A 20529-nucleotide genomic window follows, 5' to 3' on the forward strand; every position below is an offset into this window, starting at 1 on the left:
CTATCAGAAAATTCTATTTAAATATCTTTTTCTGGAATTATTTCAATTAAATATGTAGTTGGGTATGCATAATTTTCATAAGAATTTGGTAATGTCTGAAAAATTAGGAAATTATTCTTATTTCGTATCCTGCATGTCATTAATATCCCACAATATGGTATTGTATGTTTTTTCATTGCTACTTATGTGGTACTTCTGAAAATCATTAAGGGCAATAGATAGTTAAACTATATTTTCTACATCAAAGTATTTTTCTGTTTTTGTGGTAATGAAACAGTTTGACACTTTAAACAGAAAAAGATAAGCACACTGTACTAATTAGGAGCTGCATTCTTTATCGGTTCTAAGCTAACACAAAAATTTGGATAACAGCTGCTCCTCTAATTAGGTACACAGAATGTTTATCGCTTTTTCTTTTTGAGTGTCACACTGTTTCATTGCAGCAGGAACAGGTGCCTGTTTGATATAGCAAATAGGATGCTTTGTAAATTTAAGATTTTAGGAATATACAGTGACCTTAGCTTGACTGCTGTCTATCACAAACTGTTATATTTCACCCTGCAACACCTTCCTTGAGTCAAATACACATGCTTTAATAAGACTTTTTTTCCAGGAAGTCACCAGTTTCAACTAAGGTAGACTAGGTGTTTTTTTATTAATTATTGAGTGAGATTATAAAGCAATTGATTGTTTTCATGTTTTTAAAAATTGCATTTGTTTATCTGGTTTCACCTTTCAGACTTTTTCTTCTATTCTCTTTCTCTGCTACATCTTTAGTCCTTTTATGAGACTCATTTCCTGTAAAGGTTTTGTATGCTGTGACTAAATCATCTGTCGGTCTTGTTTATGATAAGCTAAACAGATTGCACTTTTCAAGTCTCACTGCAAAATATTTTCTGCGTTTTGTATCATTTTTGTGGCTGGGCTTTGTCTATTTAATTTTTCAATATCTTCAGAACATAGACACCTGAACTGCATATGATATTCTGATATCAGCAGTGCAGAAGGAGGTGACGGCTTCTTGTTAAAGTCATGGTTGCCAGCATCTGCTGTTCTGTGCTTATGGCCCACATGGCTTCTACCTAGCTGTACTTTTTAACTGGCTTTATTAAAATGCCTTCATATGAATGGTTCTGTGGTCAAAAAGCAATCCAGGCTTCTGTAGAGCTGTGCTAGCTTTGTAGTTAATTACCATCTCCCAGTCTTTGTCTTGAACGCAGAATTCATTGATAACTTTTATTTTAGGTTTACTTCAGTATGTGATTTTAAAATTTGAATATCACAGGGCAGTTACTGATTTATCCCAGTAGAAGTTTATCTTGATGGTGATTCCTCGTTCACAGAAATACTGTGAAATGTCAGCCAACTTTTAATATAGCTTTATATTTATAATATAAAATTGCTGACTAGTTAAGTCCAAGATACGCTTTGCATGGTCTGTCACTGAGTGCTAGGCAAATACTTGAAGTGCGCTTCTCCCACATCTATAATTATGTAAAGACTTTTTATCATTAAAATGAGGCTACTTTGAGAGTTTTACCTCAGCATAATTCATCCTTCAGCCCCTTCTTTCTCTCTTCCTTTGAATTATACACTTTAAAGGATCTTAGGTGTAGCAGAAGGAAGTGAATTGGAACTGCGTGCCTTTCTCCCCTTGGATCTGCTTCCTTAATTCAGAAGTAATGGGTCATTGCCCTCAAACTTTTTTCCTCTTGAAGTTCAGCAAAAGTAAGAACATAGGTAGAAGACATCTTTTCTTTGCATAGTCTTTGCAGTTCCTCAGGCTGACGTTTTCGAAGGTATAAGGAACAATCAGGTGGTTGCTCGTGGAAGTTGCAACTCACATTCCTGTTTATGCCCTGGAAAAATCCTTCCTTCACCTGAAATGGAAGCTTAAACAGTGTGTAGGTGTGCTCGGTGAGGATGGTTTTCTTTGTCCTCAAATGTCTGAGGTAATACTTGTTTAAGTGAAGTTACTAGAAATTGTTGTAATTAGCAGTGCAGTTAGGACACTGTGGTTCCACGAGACACTTTCATCCATCATATTTCCCTTGGAATAAGTAGAGAGCATATCTGGGCAGTCAGTGTTGCCTGAACAGTCCAAGATGGGACCTGCAACTGATAATATGGAAAGTGATGGTAGCAGGTCTGGAAGAAACAGCAGCAGCAGCAATGCTGCCTCTCACCACCCTTGCTCTCTCCCGTCCTCTCTTTTTGGTCTTCCCAAATACCAGTAGTAGCTGGTCCAGGTTCTCTGCAGGACCTAATAGCTCTGTCGGCGAGCTCTCTGGCCACTTTGGCTGCTGGGAGGTAACAGCTTGCAGTGAATGGGATCATGCAGTTCAGCGGTTAAGAGGCTATCACGGAAATGTACTCCCAAACCCATATCTGGCTCCTATGATTCCTGAAAAAATTTAAATCTTAAGGAAAATTCCTCACTCAGCATGTCTTATGGGGGAGGGGGAAACAAAAAACAAAAATCAAAAGCGTGCTATCCAAATGTATCTGGAGTGTTTTGAGCATTGTGTGTACTGATAGTTGTTCCGAAACTTTTCTTTTTTAAGCAAATGAGTTCAAATACATTATCATAATATTAAGAAATTGCAATGTTAATTTGCACATATTCCCTATTTGTTTGTCAATTAATCTTTGTTGTATCAAGTCCAACTACTTTGGTGTCCAAAGTACGCTGCAACTGTGCTTAAAGGTGAACATTGTTGGTTGGCTCTCTAATGTTTGAAGAGCATGTTTTCTTTATAGTTGAATGTGGAAAGCATTTTAAATAACCAGTAATGACAAATGAGAGAGAAAAGAAAATAGCATTACTTCAAGGCACAAAATAGATTTTTTTGTTGGTGTTTTGGGGAGGGTTGTTTTTTTTCCTGTATTCAGTTGCAGTTTTGGAAGTAGGCCTAGATTTTTCATTCATAAGAAGTAGACTTTATTGCTGTACTTGGTCAGATTCATAAGCTACAAGACAGGCATTGTGTCAGAGGATGAAATTAAAATGTTTTGGGGTGGGGTTGGGGAAAAGAAACAGCTTAGAACTGCAAATCATTACATATGCTTAACTCCATGAACAGGAGTAACTAAGCCAGATTGATCCTTTCCTTTTTCCTCCCTTATTTTCTTTACTCCTAATAACTTATCCCTGTCAGCATCCATCTTACCATATATTAAAAGCAGAATGCAATAAAATTGCCATTTCCAAAGTGTTTTTTTTAACCTGGGCCCAAGATTTCACTGGGAGTCAAAGTAGAACCATTTCTGAGACCTTTTAAATAGCCCATTGTAAACATTAATTTTAGCTTATTATAAATTTCAATTTAATTATGTCTGCCCACATCATCCCAGCAGGTGCTGAAGCTTTCTGTATCATGAAGTATGTATGAACTGTTGTCCTTTCAAGACCAGTCACAGTGTGTTTGGATGACTTTGCTTTCAGAACCCTTGCAAATATGTTTCCACTTCATACTAATCTTTAGCCCAAACTTTTAAATCTCATGTCAGTTTTGATAGTCTTTTTCATTATTATCCACTGACAAAATGGAGCCTATGCAGAAAATCACATGGAGAGATTATTCACGCTGCAATAAGTACACCTTTTTTTCTAGATGAGCTACCTACAGAAACCCCAAGACTCCTTTGCACCCTACCAGTCAGAGTTTCTACTTGTGAAACTGTTTTTGGAAATGGTATTAAATGGCTGTTGGGTCCTGCTTTCCTTCCTTTTGTGTCTTCAATCTCTGTAGTGTGGCATAGAGGGTGCAGATGCAGCCGCTTTTGCAGGTGCATCCATTTGGAATGTGTGGGAACAGTTTGTTTTGAAGAATCACAGTTAAGGTCAGGTAAAAAAGGATTTTTTTTAATCCGTCTTTCACTTCTGCTATATTAAGAACATTAAAGCATGTATCAAATTAAAGCAAAATCAGAAGTAAAACCCACAAGTATATTTGAATTTCTATGTTAACAAACAATATATTCTAAACTGTTTTTTTTGCTGCTGCATTTTTTAAGTCAGAGAAGGAGAACGGAATGCCATTGACTCAGCATTGCTGATGGTTGAATGCATTATTAGTAGGTGAATAGCTTCTATCTTCTTTTTAAAATGAGGAAATGTTAATTTTGTGAATAGTTATAGAAATGAGTGAATGCTGTGCCCTACCATTCTGCGTGGAAGGTTTAGCATAGTATAGTAACCATGGTACCGACTTAAGAGCAAGAGAGTCAAGTTCCTAAATTTTCTTAGCCTACACTTGCAGTGTGATTCACTGCAAGACACTCACCATTTCCATGCTGCAACATCTTCTTCCAGAAAATAAGAACATTAATGTTTATTTCACTTTGGAAAACAATTTGACATCTTCAGATGAAATATGCCATAGGGAATATGGTGGAACACTGAGAGTATTTGGAACAATTAATTACACTGATACTTAGGTATCTTTCATTTCTGAATTAAGGGTTTAATAAAAATATGAAGTGAGTTGAATAAATAGGCTGTTCTATCACTGTACATATAAGATGTACATATAAGAGTCTTTATCTCTTTCCTTTTGCAGTTAAGTTACCAACTTAAGGTGGGTATCATGTATTGCAAAGCTGGACAAAGCACAGAAGAGGAAATGTATAATAATGAATCAGCAGGTCCAGCCTTTGAAGAGTTTCTTCAGCTCCTGGGAGAACGAGTTCGACTCAAGGGATTTGAAAAGTATCGTGCTCAGCTGGACACAAAGAGTAAGGCATTTTCATCTTTTTCCCTAAATGAGCAAAATGTAGCACATGGTTGCTAATTGACTTTTTGCTCAGAGTTCTTAAAAAAAAAAAAAAAAAAACCCAAAAAACAAAAAAAACCCTCTTTGCTATATAAAGTTGCTCAATATTAGAAGTTCAAGTAGAGCAAATATGTAATTTGACCCATACCATATGGTCTTTCCTAATTTTGATGATTACTGGATTTCAATGCTAATTTGGTATGAAATTTTCACCAAAGCTCCAACAAGACTCTGCAATCACTATCAGCATTGCAAAATCATCATCAGTATATTGAGTAATAAATAATCAATAGAGTTGACATGTTAATGGACTGTCACCAAAAAAAAGTTTGAGAACCCATCTTTATAAATCCACCTTGGCAAGTTCATCTGTGGCTTTTAGGCTGTGGCTGATGCCACATGATGTAGTTTTTCTTCTAGGCAGTTTTGTATTACTCCTGCTACCAAATGTATTCCTCCCTGTTTGATTTTTCTTTAGAGTTATGTTTTTGACAGTTGTATTATCAGCTTTGACCATAAAACATACTGTAACAAAAAAAAAAAAAAAAGCAGTGAAAAGATGATCTTAGATGGCAGTATCTGTAAAAGTAGTATTCTGTTTTTGGGAGTCAAGCTTGTGAAACAGCAGTTTATCAGCTTGTGCATGCTTTATGTAAATTCAATTTGTAGATGTATTTAAAAATTCTCAGGAGACAATTTTGGCCTGTCTTCCTTGTCTTTGAGTATTGGAACTAACCTATTCCTGTGGAAATCTTTTGTTATTTTGCTCACTTACAGCAAAGGAAATTAAATAAAGAGTTGAGTCATGAAAGCAGAAAAGCATTCATCAACTTCAGTGCATCAAAAACTGTCCTCTTGTGATTGTTCTCCCATCACAAATGTAGTAACATACTTAGCTTTACTACCCCAATAGTCCACCTTGTGTCCTGGATTCTTGCAGGAATCAAATTGCCATCCCCTCAAGCTGTTCTTGATCAGACTGGTGGTCATTCCTACCATCACACTTCTAATCATCGCTCCTTTGAGGAATAAAAAACTTGCTTCAGTTAGAAACCTAAATATATTGATGAACCTGACTATTTCACAAACATTTATTGCTGAGCCAACGTCATCTTTTAGTTTCAGCAATTATATTCCCTCTGTTGCATTTACTCACTTAAGTGCATTTACACATTGCAGTCGTGTCCCATCTATGCTTTTGTGATGTTAACCTTAAGCCCAGTCTCTTTGTTTGGAATTCCCTGTTTCTCCCCAAAATGTGCAGTATTACCTAGTAACTGTCCTCTGCACCAGTCCCAGTTTGAGTTCAGTCTCCCTAATACTCTTGACTTGGGACTATACACTGTTCCAGATGGGATCCAGACAGTTGCTTTCTGTAACGTATTCTTGTCTTTACTGCAAATAAATTATGCAGTATATTCCAGGGTTGGGTTTTCCTATTTTGCAGTTCCAATGCATTGCTTTATCAGTTACAAAAATAAGCTATGTCAAAAATCAAAGGATATGACAAATAGAAAATATTATTATTACTTTTCATAGTTTCTGGTTTGATACTTACGTCCTCCCTGTTGCTTTCAATAGTTACGGCAAAATACTATGTTCCCTTCTCCTGGTTTAGTTACATAAAACATCTGAAAAAAACCTTTTCTTTGTGACAGTCCACGCCTGCTTGGTTTCTATTACATGTAATGCCTTGTGCTTGAGACTTGATACATCTGATCAGATAAACCTATGAAAGCTGTAACTGTGTCATAGGTACTTGTTTGAAATTTTCTCCTGAACAGTAGAATTGTCTGGTAATTTGTAGTTCCTTCATGTTGCTTCTGACTTCCGGAAAGAATTTTTTCAGGTTGTGGTGTTCTCATGTGCTAAAATCTGATGCCTGTTGAACGGACATATATGTAAACTTTTATCTGGTTCCAAGGTTTGTCCTCTTGTGATGAAGCTGTGTTGAGAGCTGGCATGTCTTTTTTTTACTTCAAGCTGGGTATGCGCCCAGTACACCTACCAGCTCCATTATATATCTAAAAGAATACGAAATCAAGGGAGGCTTGACATGAGGTGTTTGTTGTGATCAGAAAGAAAGGGGGATGCTCTAGGCAGGAGCTGCTTGTTACCATGAAGTGCTTGCTGAGTTTTGTTCAGTCAAGGTTTACAAGCTCGTATCTATGGGAACTCCTCAGGTAGAGCTGCAGGAACGCCTAGGTTGCCCCACATCTGTAGGGATGTGGTGTCTGCAGGATCACTGGGGAAACTCGCAGAGCGCGCAGCAAACATGAGTTCTTAAGGAAACAAAAGCAAAACTCTTTGGCTATGGGGTTTGTTAAATGACAGCCTCAAAAGCCTGTCTCTGAAAGCTGTGAGAGGCGTACCAGACAGCATAAGGACACCTATGAAGTATGCAGGAATGTACATAAAATTAGGTTTATCCCGGAGCAACGTTTTACTAGGTAAAAAATCTTTACTTGGATGCGTAACTGAAGTTTATGGTGAAATGTAACTAGCAGTGGTGTGAGCCCTTCGCTGGTTCACGGTCCCAGCTGGGGCCTTAGTATCCTGCAGTCCTGAGCAAGCACAGCCTCCTGCTCAGCGTGGGGCAGCCGGAGCCTCAGCGCAGGTGCTGTACGCACGTGCGGACAGCGCTCACGCAACTGAAGAGTTGTGTTTTACCACGTGCTCCTGAGTAGCAGTGTGTTGAGAAGCATTTAGCCCATGTTTGCTCCAAACCTCTTCAGTTTTTCCTACTGCTGTTGTGTCTCAGGACATCTGCATTCTGTGCTGGGGAAGAGACTGAAGGGGGGTTGTTCCTGCTGTACTTGGTCCTGAAAGTAAAAAAATAAAATAAAAAGCCACATTTTCGTAGGCAAAATGCTAAAGATCAGAGATGGCTATGAGATCTGGGTCTCAGGTATGGGGAATACATGAGCAGCAGAGTACATACAGGCAATACATATGCAGTAGTTAGGCTGAGTAAGTAACCAGTCCTTTCTGCCCCTGTCCTCACGCAGAAAGGCCTGGGCCGTGGGGAAGTTGTGGTTTTCATCAAGATTCAGGTTTATTGGATTTTGTTTAGGTAGCTAAGGTATGTACAGGTCTGCAGCTAGGAAACTGTCTTCTCCCTTTTGCAGCTGTGTGCTCTTCTGTTGCTAGAGACCACCATCGTGAAATAGCTTTTTTGGTCTCATTACTCAGGAAACTGTTTCCTGAGTGAAAATGCTGTTTAATGTCAGCAGAGCTGAATGCAAAGATGCTCTTAAAACAAATGCCTGTTCATTAACTTGCACGAAAGGTCAAAGCTATGATGTAGGCTAATTTGCTAGCTTTCCATACCTTTGACAATATTTTACAGGCAACAAAAAGCAGATGCGTGAGTTAGACAGGATGAAAGATTTTCTCAATGGGGAAGGAAGGTGATTTGTATATACTCTGTGCAGATTTTCACAAGATTAGATGTTTGTATTTTATGCTAACTTGGAAAAGTAAAATTATTATAGCAGAGGAGTGTTTCAGAACAGTTATTGTTCCTAGGAGTTATTGGAATTAGGGGCCTAATTGGTAAGTATCTATAACAGAGCTGGTTTTTAGAAGAGGGAATCTGATGCATCTTATTAGCTGGAGGCCTGTTTAACTGCATTGGAATGGTAATCCTTCAGGGACTTCAGCTTGGGATCTCTGCCACCGCAACTGTTGGAAAGAACTGCTACTTTTTAAGTTCTGCTTGTGTATTTGTAGAATTACCACAGGGGGAGCAGTCCCTCTCCTGGCAGCCTGCAGTCTTTGGATAGGAAATAGAGTTTGAAAATGTCATCTCTCTCTCGGTTGCTAGGAATTTTATGGGCATCACTTTAAAGAAATAACCATCAGTTATCTCTAGAATTGTAACTTTGGTCATTTTCCTTTATTTTTCAGTTGTACCACTGGCTTTATTTTCCTTCCGCTCACTCAGTTGTATTTCTTGGTATTTTAAATTTGTAAATGAGATCAGTTGCATAATGCTAAGCCTAGCAGCCTGACATAGATGTCCAGCAAAGTGATAGAACGGTTGGTGCTGGAAATAAAGGAGATAAAATAATGTTAAACATAGGAGGGTTTTTGGAGAATCTATTTGAAATTACAAGCTTAGGTTGTAATGGTATGTTTCTGGATAGGTTTTTTATACTGCATGGCTTTCTGGTTAAGACATTACAAGAATATAAAAACAACATGATATATTAAATAGATTAAAAATCTAGTGTATAACAGCAAAAGGAAGCAGGTTTGATGGATGCTGAAGTTTGGCAAATAACTTGGAGAAACTAGAAATAAGCCACATTTTTTTAACAGGGAAGGTAAATTGGAACAACATTAGGGTTTTTGTTACTGCACCTTTTAGCTGTGAACACTACTTCAATTTGTACTAGTGGCTAGTCTTTCTCCCACCCAGTGTTATTTATTTTTGTTTTCCTATACAATTCGTTGCAACATGCTTTCTTTATAAACACTGCTTGAGTTGAATTTTCTACTCTTACAGCTTTTGGGCATTTTCTATTTCACAGTTGTTAAAAGCTGCTATAGGTACATGCTTGCAAAGCTATTTGGCTTCAGTAAAGTTCTGCTTTAATTTATCAACAGTATATTGTTTATGTCAATAACAATTTTGAGCTGATGTTAAAAGAAGGTTTAAATGGGAGTCTTAAATGGGAGCTAAGACAGTCTTTATGACAGTAGCTGAGAACATGTTAGGAGGACAGAAGAATTTGATGGATTTTTAAAGGCAAATAGTGATGGAAGGAAAAAAAAATCAGATTATAGTCTTCAGCTAAATAAACAAATTCAGTAATTGGACAAGACCGAGAAGACAACAACGGGTAGGCAATGAATTGATGGTAGCAAGGGATGTCTTCAGTGTAAAAAGGTACTAATGAATTTGTAGAGCCCTCAGGCCTCTGTTAAATACAAGGAGACCTAATCAAATTTCAGTGCTGGTTCTGACCTTGTAATGACGGATACAGTTCCAATACGCAGTCTTGGATTTTGCTGGAATAGCAGCAATTTGATGTAGGCAAGCATCTGTAGTTATTTGACTTCAGTAAAAGTATTCTGGACTTAGAAGAAACCTGAATGGCGAAAAGATGTGTAGTTTGTATTGGATGTGGGCTTCTGTTTGTATCTAGATTTGAATAGCAGGGACTTAAGCTATCAAAACCTTGTTAAATAATTGAAATAATTAAAGATATCATTAGGAATGTAGCCTTGTTACTTAATTTGCAGAATTATTACTGTTATGGGAATAATGTGCACCGTAAGGGGGGAGGAAGAGGAAAAACCCCTTTTTTTTGCCTGAAAGTAAGTCCATTCAGGAAAGTTGAAAGTTTGACTTGAATGTGTAGCCGTTTTCCTGGTAGCAGGATTTGTCATGAATCAGTTTTGTTACTCTTTTTCTCTCCCTCCCCCTCTCTTTTTGGGGGCCCCATCTTCTTCCCACCCCCTTCTTTTCCAGCTGCTTGTAATATTCATATGCTCTATTTGTCAAGGATGATGTACAAATTAGCATGTTTGCAGCTGGACAAAAGAAGCCCGTAAGGAGTTATGTTGATGTTTAGGTGACTTCCAAGTGCCTCTGCCTCCTTCAGCGTTCATTATAATGATCAGGCAGATGATAGAAGCTTCTGTGAACAGAGTGCAAAATAAAATGATTTCACTTCAGCTTTTGCACTGTTGTAATTAGCATTAAAAAGAACGTACTTAGCATTTAGCTAGTTTTTCATAATGGAGATGTTGAGCATTGGAAAAAAGGACCTAATCTCTTTTGAAAAATTTACCGAGATTGTTTTCATAAAATTCTAGGAAAGTGTTTTCTCCTCCCTCCCCTTCCCTTTTTATTAGGTAGAGGTGATCTGAAAATGCAATATCTCTTTACACTTGCAATGTAGAAGCTACTATGTTTCATTTTATGGATGATGTTGCAGTTCTCATTGATTGCAGCATTAGCCTTATTTTATTATTCCAAGTCTAACAGAAAACTAAAATCTTTTGTCATAGCTATACTTAAATTTTAGGTAAATAAACATTATACATTTATGGTACTGTGAATGTCTCACAAATTTCAGGGCCATTATCTCATTTGTAACTTGGTATCTCTGCTGATAAATTATGCTAAGGTATAATATTTAACAGGTCTGTAAAGAATATTGATAAAAATATTTGGGATTATATAATAAAGTATCATGCTTATAAAACCGTAAATAACCAGAATGCTTTTTGCCATATCTAGTTACTTTCAGTTCTCTTTGAAAACTGGCTTCTTGAACTGAGGACAGCAGTAAAGTTTAATGGAATATATTTACTATTTCAGCTTTAAACATGTTGCTTCTTAATTTAGTGGAACATTTTTCAAGGTCTTTTTTGAGAGACAAAGAGTAAAAACAAGTTCCCAGTTTGTCTGTAATCAAGTGTTGTCTTCAACCAACACTTTGTAAACTTTAATAATATCCCCTCTTCTTTTTTTCCTTTTTAAACTTCATAATCCTAGTTTTTATCATTTTCTCTCCACTTGGAAGTCTCGCCATCCACGTATAATTATTTTTGTGGCCTGTTTCTGGATCCCTTCTATTTCTTCTATAACTTTTAAAATAGGGTGACCAGAACACAAAACAGGTGAGAGTACCTTTGATTAATATACCAGCATTGTAATGTCATTGTTCTGGGGTTTTTCCATCGTAATCTGTAAGCATGCTAACATCCCGTTTGGGTTTTTGATTGCTCCTTTCCATTAAGCACGAGTTTAGTGAAGGTTTTATCTGACTTCATTATGGTTAATTTAGAGTCCTGGTATTTATGTTTAAAGGAACCCATTCTTTTCTTTCATAAATTGTGTATTATATGTGCATCAGTTTTTAATTATGTGTGAAATCATGATATTCATTCACGGTGTCTGTCTGCCCTCCTTTCTGAAGTCCTTTCCCCCTTCCTTACACTGCAGTTTCATTACGATTAGCCTAAGATATTGGATGGTGCCTGAAAACTATGTCATCTTGCTACTCACCCACTTTTTCCAGAAGATCAATAAGTCAATTCAATGCTGTTTCCAAAGAAACAATCCTTTCGAGTGCACCGTGTATTATATTTGAGTTTCGTTGCAGGTTGACAGTTGGTTCCTTCCCTTTGTTGAAGCTTCCTGCTCTGTGAACCTGCTTTTCCATTCCTATAATGACTTTGAATTCTGATATCTTTTTTGTGATAGATTTTGTCAGAGATGGATTTGATCCCTCCCCACGCCCCAAACAAAAGAACAAAGAAACATTTTTAGCAGTAGAAATTAAGCAGTAAAGGTTAAAAAAGTAGAGATGAACTAATGGGCATGGACCTTCTTAACCACGCAAGCCCTCGCTGGTGTGCAAAGTGAAGTCAGGCTCTTCTATTGCTTTAACACAAAGCAGTAACATACAGTTAGGAAACTTTTACTTAACTGTGTCATGTCAGCTGATATGTCTACTGTGTGGAGTACTTTTTTCTATTTTATTACGTTACTGTAGATCTTAATATTATGTACATGCAAATGTGTGTGTGTGTGTATATATATATTTACACCATACATATATATATATATGTTTGTGTGTGTGTAAATTTTTGCTTCTTTGCTGTGTTTGACATTTTTCATGCTCAAATAGTCTTTCCTCAGGATGTTCTAGTAGAAATTCCATATCACTAGCAAGTTCATCATTGACAAAAGTTTCTTTCCAAAATATACATGCCCTCTGTGCGAGTCATTTGTTTTTGCAGGTGAATGAACTCTGGGTAAGTGTTTACTTACTGTCATTTAAGCTAGGATCAATGATGAGTTGGAATTATCATCTTACCTAATGTTTGTCTTTGATAAAAATGAAACATCATTTTTTAAACTATTTAAAAAATAACAATGTTGTTATATCTTTTTTTTCCTCTTTAACTGAAGCTGATTCAACTGGTACTCACTCTCTATATACAACATACAAGGACTATGAAATCATGTTCCACGTTTCTACTATGTTGCCATATACTCCAAACAACAAGCAACAGGTAAGATGGACCACGTCTATTTAGAATTATTTTTTCTTCCTCTCACAAGTAGTTAAACTGTTGAATGTTTACTACAACTTTCATTTGTTACTAGCAGAAAAACACTTGAAGAATCAAAACTAAAACTGCAGCCATCTCTGTGCCAGGAAGATGAGCTAAGCAGGTTGTTATAAGAACATCATAGCTAGATTTTTTTTTTGTTTAGAACTGTCTTCTATTTAATTACGAATTATTTACTGAAGCTTTCATTGAAATATTACATACTAATTTCAGCAGCACAGGTATGTATGTATCTGAGAGATCATACCTTACATGAAAAGGACCTTAATGTACATAACAACTTTCAAACTTCTGCAGCAAAGTCCATGATATTTTAAGCATCGTATTCAGCAACTTGTAATATGCACAGAATTGGAGGTGACGAGTGGATGGTCCAGCGCACTAGACAGCCATTTACAGGAAGGCATTAGAAAAAATCCTTTTTGTGAAAGCTGAAGAACAGTGCAGGCTGAACTGCTGAAGTATGCATTCGCTAAAAGGAGGGAGAAACCAAACAACTAATTGTTGGGGGCTGGGGTGGAAGTCATCTGTACTTTACTTGGACTACTGCAGAGTTTAATCTGAGACTGTAATGTTATTTATGGAGAAGATGAGAGAGATTGCCCTTTGCCTGAGATATAAAATGAAGATCAGTAAAGATCTCATGATGTCTCTATAAGAATAGAGATGTTAATGCATGTGTCCTGACTCAGATGATTATGTTCTACCTACATAAATTCCCCTTCTGATACATTTGAACAAAATTCATTATATTTTTCTTGTGCAATACTATGTCATGTTGTTGTGCATGGTGTGTGTGAGTTTTACTCTAGAAATGATGCTAGTTTGTGTTTCTACAAACAAAATTGAAATTCCTGTAGCAATAAAAGATAGCATAGCATGCTTTTTAGCTTGCTCTGGTAACATAAATCTTACAGCATTTCTTAGTTTATCTTTCTCTTCTACTGTAATCTTGGATTTACTGAAAGAAAGCTGTAAGAAATTTATTATAGGACAATGACTAGTTTCAACTTAAAATAAAACTTGCCTCTGGCTTGTAAAAATGTGCAAAATGGTAAATGTTTTCCAGCTTCGTGTATCACCGAATGATGACTGATTACATACCAGCAGGGTTTGGGGTGTTTTTGCTGTTGTTTTTGAGATAAAATCTTTTCCTAACAAATTCATTAGGTAACTAACATTCTGCTACTTATCATATAAATCCTCATCTGTTTTGGCTTTCAGCTTGGAAGTATCATTTAGAATAAGAGATTGAACAAAATTTCATAATAGTGAGAGAAAAATATTTGAAATAAAAGTGAAAAATAGTGAAAGGATTGTAAAAGATTGTATTTTAACCTATGCATTCCCCTCCTTTCCCCTCCCCCTTTTTTCTTTTTTTCTGTTAAAGCTTCTGAGAAAACGACATATTGGAAATGATATTGTGACCATAGTTTTCCAGGAGCCTGGAGCACAACCATTCAGCCCAAAGAACATTCGGTCCCACTTCCAGCATGTCTTTGTCATTGTAAGAGTGCACAACCCCTGTACTGACAGCGTCTGCTACAGGTAGTTATCGCTACTTTAACAGAAAGCTCGGAGTCGCACACAAATGCAGGTGTAATCCCTTCTTTTTTCAGTTCTCAGGAGGGAAACGAGGAAAGACTGTGGTGGAGGGGATCTTGGGACACGTGAATTTAGAACGTTCTTTTGGAGGAAAAAAACAAAACACATGAGCATGTAAAGTAAAAAGAGCAGTGATGAAGTTAATGCTTTTAGTATCTATAATCAAGCATTCTGGAATGATTTTAAAATTCTATTCTCACTTTCCTTTCTATTCTCTTCATAACAATATTCTAGAAAAGCGTTTGTATTTTGATTTAATGAATTCATTTTTTGTTCAAATAATTTGGGAATATAAGTTTATGAAGTGAAGACACTTTTTGAAATTAAGACCAGGAATAAGTATGGCTAACTCTTTAGAAAGAAAAAACTTCTCTGAAATAAGTTTCTTGAAATATTTTATGTCCAAAAAAATCTTTATTTCTTATTTTATTTCTGTATAAAAATGAATATTCCAGAGCACCATACGGTAAAAAATCTTAGTGTGACCTTAAAGTTAGTAAGCTAATAATAGAAAATACTAACTGATAGTAAGATACAATGAAGAATTACAGAACTGCAAAATGGAATTCCTAATTAACGTATATTTTATAAAAAATTGAAAGTGTGGGGGGTTAGCATTTTTGTGAGTTACACTTTTTTAAGATAAAACATTTTACCTTAGTTATATTATGAACTCGTAGTGTGTTTTTGTTTTAAAATATTTACTGATCACTTAAACTTTTAAAAAGTTTTATTTAGAATATGAAATGACAGTATAATGGATTTGCAGTAATCATCTTGAATTGAAGTAGCTTTAGAATTAAATTGTCCTAACTGAAATGCAAACATTCCACATAGTGTTTAATTCAGCACTTATTTAGAAGATTCCAGCCTCCTCAAGATGATATATTCTTGTTTTGCAAATAGCTAGGTAAGGTGTGCCTTTTTTTCCTGGTAGAACTCCCTCACACTGTACTTTCTGTACCAGTCAATGTTAAACTTTACCTGTATTAAAATTTCCTGGAGCAGGCAGTGTTTACGTTGCTGTTCACTTTAAGGGCTTCTGGACATTATATAGCCTAGCTAGGGTTTTTTTTTAATCTTCAGAGTATGTTCCTGCACCCTTTGGGCTAAAAATACAGAAATCAGGAGCCATAAGCTAGTTTCAATATTTGAGAGGTTGTTTAGAGTTTCTTAAGTTTGCTTATATGTCTCATGTTGTACTTCTAAAAGCAAATTCTACTACTGCTTGTTTAAGCTGTGTCCAGATAAACTTTTTAGGCATATGTTTCAGCTCTTACTCTGTAGAGAAACTGAATTTGAAGGGAAAGGAAAGTAGGAAATATTCCAGCAGGAATACAAATGCATTTTCCATTTGAATTTGTACATTGTTAACCCAGAAAAATCTGTTTTCAGTTATTATTTTAAATTATTTGACTCCATATTAAATCTCTTCCTTTTAAAAAGCATGGTAGAGGTTTATACTTATGACTAAAATTTAAACAAATGCAACATCTCAGAGTTCTACTTCTTGCCTTCAGGCTTCTGCATCTTTTCTTTTTATCTTTCAAGATTTCTGTCACAAGTATGAGCCTTACTGATTCTTATTTGTGGAAAAAAAAAGTATTTGAGAATTTAAACTTTGGTGACCCTACAGGCTTAGATTTTTAAGGAAGGGTGAGCAGGAAGGAAAAAAAAGAATTGCAGAAGTGGCAATATTCATGTCAGAAGTGGCTAGGTGCTAGGTCCCAATCCTGCAGCTGTATCCATACAGATCGGCCTCTGGAGCCTGCCGGGACATTGTGTGCTCTGTGTACTGTCTTTAAGCTTAGAATCCTCCTCACCCTCTTTCCCCCTCCCTCTCAGTCCAAACACTTGCTTTAAATTTATAGAATTCCATTTTAAGAAGTTTTTCTAGGAGACTTTTCAAAGTAAGTTTGACCTTTTTTCTTCACTGCATTATTTGGAACAGTTTCATAGATTCATAATTCTAGACAAAACAGGAAGCCATATAGCATAAAATCGTACTGGAATTTATATTGAAAGCTACATAAAAGGAAGAAAATCAAGCACTGTCTTGGCCAGTGATTCTCCCTCCCATCTAAGATAAACAGTCTTTCAGATGTCTGGCTTCTCTGTCCTCATCATTCACTTTTTAAACTTCTTTAGCATATGTTAAAGATTAAATTCTTATCCCCATGGTTCATGATGTTGAAAACCTAATCAAACAAAATTTCACCAGTATTTTTTCATTGTAATTGTGTTTAACTCTGACACTTCTATCTCTTAATACAGAGACTCTCCAGGGCCACTAACAGTGATCAAGAGATGGGTGGTTGCATCATGAGCACCCTCTGTTGCAAAATTATAGCTATATTGGCATTTGAAGAAAACATGACACTATCTGAAATCAGGTGCTAGAAAATAAAATTAAAAAAAAAAACAGCAGAGGTGGTTAAGGATTTATGTGGCTTTATTTTTGTTTTTTCCCCCCAGAGCTTTACTAGTGTTTCTGCAATATCAAGTAATGATTGTAGTGGATTTCTCTAATTAGGGTTAAGGAGTCAGGTTAGAATAAAATATAAAAATAGTACCAACTAACATTCCAGTTGAACCACCACATACATTTCCAGTGTATTGAGGTATTTCCATCTTATTTTTCTTTATAAAACTCCATTGTCATGAAGTTTTGTCCAAAATAAATTAATGTTTTTTCTCACCTTTTTACAAGATCTAGTTATAGATATGTGGTAAATCAAATTTGAACAATATCAGTGGCAGTTCTTGTCACAAAACTGTTGCAGTACAGTTGGTGAGCTCGGCTTATGACAGACTACAGAGTGAATAGTAGAGGACTGGAGTGCTTGATTTTCAGTGATGCCAAGCAGTTCTCAGGAATTGGCTGGGGAGAACAGCTAGGCTTGTCAGCAATGCCTAAGGACAATCTGTGGTCAGTCCTTTACTTTGTATGAAAACCAAAAGAAAGAGTTGAAAAAGCATCTATTTCTAGTATATATCTCCAAACTTCTAAGAATTTTATTATTTCTAAAATTTTTGGAGCAGCTTCTGGTACCTAATTTTGCCCAGCAAGGAAGTAAATACATTCCTTGAATTGCTTCTATTAGTGGCGTGCAGTATCGGGTAGTGCAGCTTTTGATCCAGAAATTTAAAATGTGATGAGTAGTGTGATGTATTTGTGTTCAGTCACCAGAAGCTGACCCTCACAATGAAGCTAGCCTTGTAAGGTGACTTTAATGTCTTTATCTTTTTAATGTGTCCATTTTGTCTTCATCTCTTGTATTTTTTGTTTCATATACTTGGCATTGCTTTCAGATGAGCCTTTCAGCATTAGGTAGCTAACTTATATGCTAGCCTTTGTGTAACGGAATGCATCAGAAAGGTTCTGGTTATAATAAAAACCAAAAAAAAAAAAAAAAAAAAAAATCAGAACTACCCTATGGGAATGATTACTTTACCAAAAGCCAGGATTTTGCATTTGAAGTTCTCTTTAACCTGTGCTACTGAGGATGGCTCAGAAAATTCTCAGATGCAGAAGTAATAGGCCTTTTGTTCATACAGTACAAAGAACACAGTCTCCACCCTGGCAAGATTAAAAAAGCATTTTGCTGAGGAAAGGAGAGGAAAAATTGAGGGGAAGAAGGGAAAAGAAAATATATTTTTATTCAAAAACTGTTACATTCACATGCAGTGAAACACTCTGCTTTTTCCTTACTCCTGTATTTCTTTTAGTGTTGCTGTGACAAGATCCAGAGATGTACCATCCTTTGGACCACCTATCCCAAAAGGTGTCACCTTTCCCAAATCAAATGTGTTCAGGGACTTTTTACTAGCCAAAGTCATTAATGCAGAGAATGCTGCTCATAAATCAGAAAAGTTCCGTGCAATGGCCACCAGGACCCGTCAAGAATATTTAAAAGACTTGGCAGAGAAGAATGTCACCAACACACCGATTGACCCTTCTGGCAAGTTCCCCTTCATCTCCCTCGCTTCAAAAAAGAAAGAAAAGTCCAAGCCTTATCCGGGAGCAGAGATCTATAGTTCTGGTGCTATTGTATGGAGTGTCCACGCAAAAGACTACAGCAAGGGTATGGAAATAGACTGTCTCCTTGGCATCTCTAATGAGTTTGTAGTCCTCATTGAGCAGGACACAAAAAGCGTGGTGTTCAATTGTTCCTGCCGAGATGTGATAGGGTGGACTTCAACGGATACAAATATCAAAATATTCTATGAGAGGGGTGAATGTGTTTCTTTGGAGAGCTTCATCAGCAACATCGACGATATCAAAGAGATCGTCAAAAGGCTGGAGGTTAGAATGTCTTCTCTTGTTTGGGTCCCTTTCTTTGCTTTCTCCTCCCACCCCATCCCCAATTAAGGCTTCAGTAAAGCTCAGGGTGCCTACAACTGTTCTGATTATGTATCATTAAATCCATAAGGACTTTCCTGCCCCTACTTCTCAAAAGTCAGTATTGCTTTGATGTTTATAAGATGTCAGCCAAACTCAGCTGGTCATGTATGCATCAAAGATGTCTTAATAACAAAGACAGTGCAGTGCCTTCAAATGCATAAATTGCTCCCACAATAAATACTGTAGTATCACCTTACTTGTTTTGATGTGTTTACAGTTTATATGTTTGTTGCGTCTTGTTTCAAATGAGGCTGTGATATCTTTGAGACTGGCTTATCATTTTGTCAGCAGGGTGCAATTGCAATCCCTATTGCAGCCTTTAGATATTCTCTCACTGTGTATGATGAAAAGAAATAAAAGTGCAGTGAATCATAATATCTATCTATAAGACATCTGCCTGTGTTCATTTTTTTATCCAATTAATCATGAAGGAATGTGTTATGTCTCACTGTCTTTCCTCTAATTTCGCAACAGTAGTTGTATAATGAATGAGCAGGAAAAGGGGTAAAATATGTTCTGTTAAGCCACTTTTGACTGTATTCATGCTCATGGTACACAGAAGAGTTGGCATAGACTCCAGTCTCCTGAGTTGAGTACCTGCATGCCACCGGATTATTCTTCTGACTGGAAGTAATGTTGCAGTTTACTGAAATAAGTAGAAATCTAGTGTAGCTGGTTTATTACTGAAGGGTAAACTGAAGATTGAATAGATATGTTTGTGTAACTCCCTTGTGCTTATCTGTTGTGTGCTGCCATGTTTCTTCTAAAATTCCTGTGGATTCAGTAAAAAGTGTAAGGCAAAATTTGTCTAGCCAGACACTAACTCAAAATACTAGTTTGAGTGAAGGGATTCATTTCAGCAGATTGTGTACCCAGAACTGGGATATATTTTCCTTGGTCTTGTCCCACCCTTGTCTTGGGGGCTGGTTTGTTTGGTGTGGGGGTTTGTTTGTTTGTTTGTTTGTTTTGTACAAGTGTGTAGTCCTCAAACCTTTATTGCCACTATATGTGTGTCGGTGCATTAAACTCTCTCTTCGTTTCAATTCTCAGCTTGTGACTAAAGGCTGTGAAACAGTGGAGATGACTCTGCGCAGGAATGGACTGGGTCAGCTTGGTTTCCACGTAAACTATGAAGGCATTGTGGCAGACGTCGAACCCTACGGCTACGCGTGGCAGGCAGGACTACGACAAGGTAGCCGGCTGGTGGAGATCTGCAAGGTGGCTGTAGCCACTCTGAGCCATGAACAAATGATTGACCTCCTGAGAACATCAGTAACGGTGAAGGTTGTCATCATCCCTCCATATGAAGACTGCACACCACGCAGGTATTGCATAGTAGTTACCTTTGGTCAGAAATTCTATCTTGATTTTAAAAAACAAAAACAAACAACTCCCCCTTACCACCACCAGAATAAATGTGGACTTCCCCCCAAAACATGGCATAATTACAATATAGCATCCAGTATTGTTAGTAAAAGGAGAGGGCAGCACAAACTTTTATTTGAGAAGTGTGCGTTTATGATGTGTCAGAAATAATTGTACATTTTCTTCCCTGCTTTCCCACTTGTTGTTAATTCGTAATGTCTGTAGATGATAATTCCTGAAAGCTATGAGTAGACACATGCTCTTCTCTTTTTGTAAATGAAT

General features: G+C 36.7%; 1 protein-coding gene across 10 annotated transcripts in view; it reads left to right on the forward strand.

Annotated features, from left to right (window-relative positions):
- The window catches only part of SIPA1L1 (signal induced proliferation associated 1 like 1), a 224841-nt gene that overhangs the window by 159214 nt on the left and 45098 nt on the right, over positions 1 to 20529 (forward strand). For all 10 annotated transcript variants that reach the window (XM_064512535.1, XM_064512536.1, XM_064512532.1 and 7 more), the window contains 5 exons: positions 4563 to 4737; positions 12709 to 12812; positions 14263 to 14420; positions 18207 to 18783; positions 19933 to 20207. In XM_064512535.1, the coding sequence (XP_064368605.1) occupies positions 4563 to 4737; positions 12709 to 12812; positions 14263 to 14420; positions 18207 to 18783; positions 19933 to 20207 (1289 nt within the window). The remainder of the gene's footprint in view (positions 1 to 4562; positions 4738 to 12708; positions 12813 to 14262; positions 14421 to 18206; positions 18784 to 19932; positions 20208 to 20529) is intronic.

This window comes from Dromaius novaehollandiae, chromosome 5 (assembly GCF_036370855.1).
Source record: "Dromaius novaehollandiae isolate bDroNov1 chromosome 5, bDroNov1.hap1, whole genome shotgun sequence".
Taxonomy (NCBI): Eukaryota; Metazoa; Chordata; class Aves; order Casuariiformes; family Dromaiidae; genus Dromaius; species Dromaius novaehollandiae.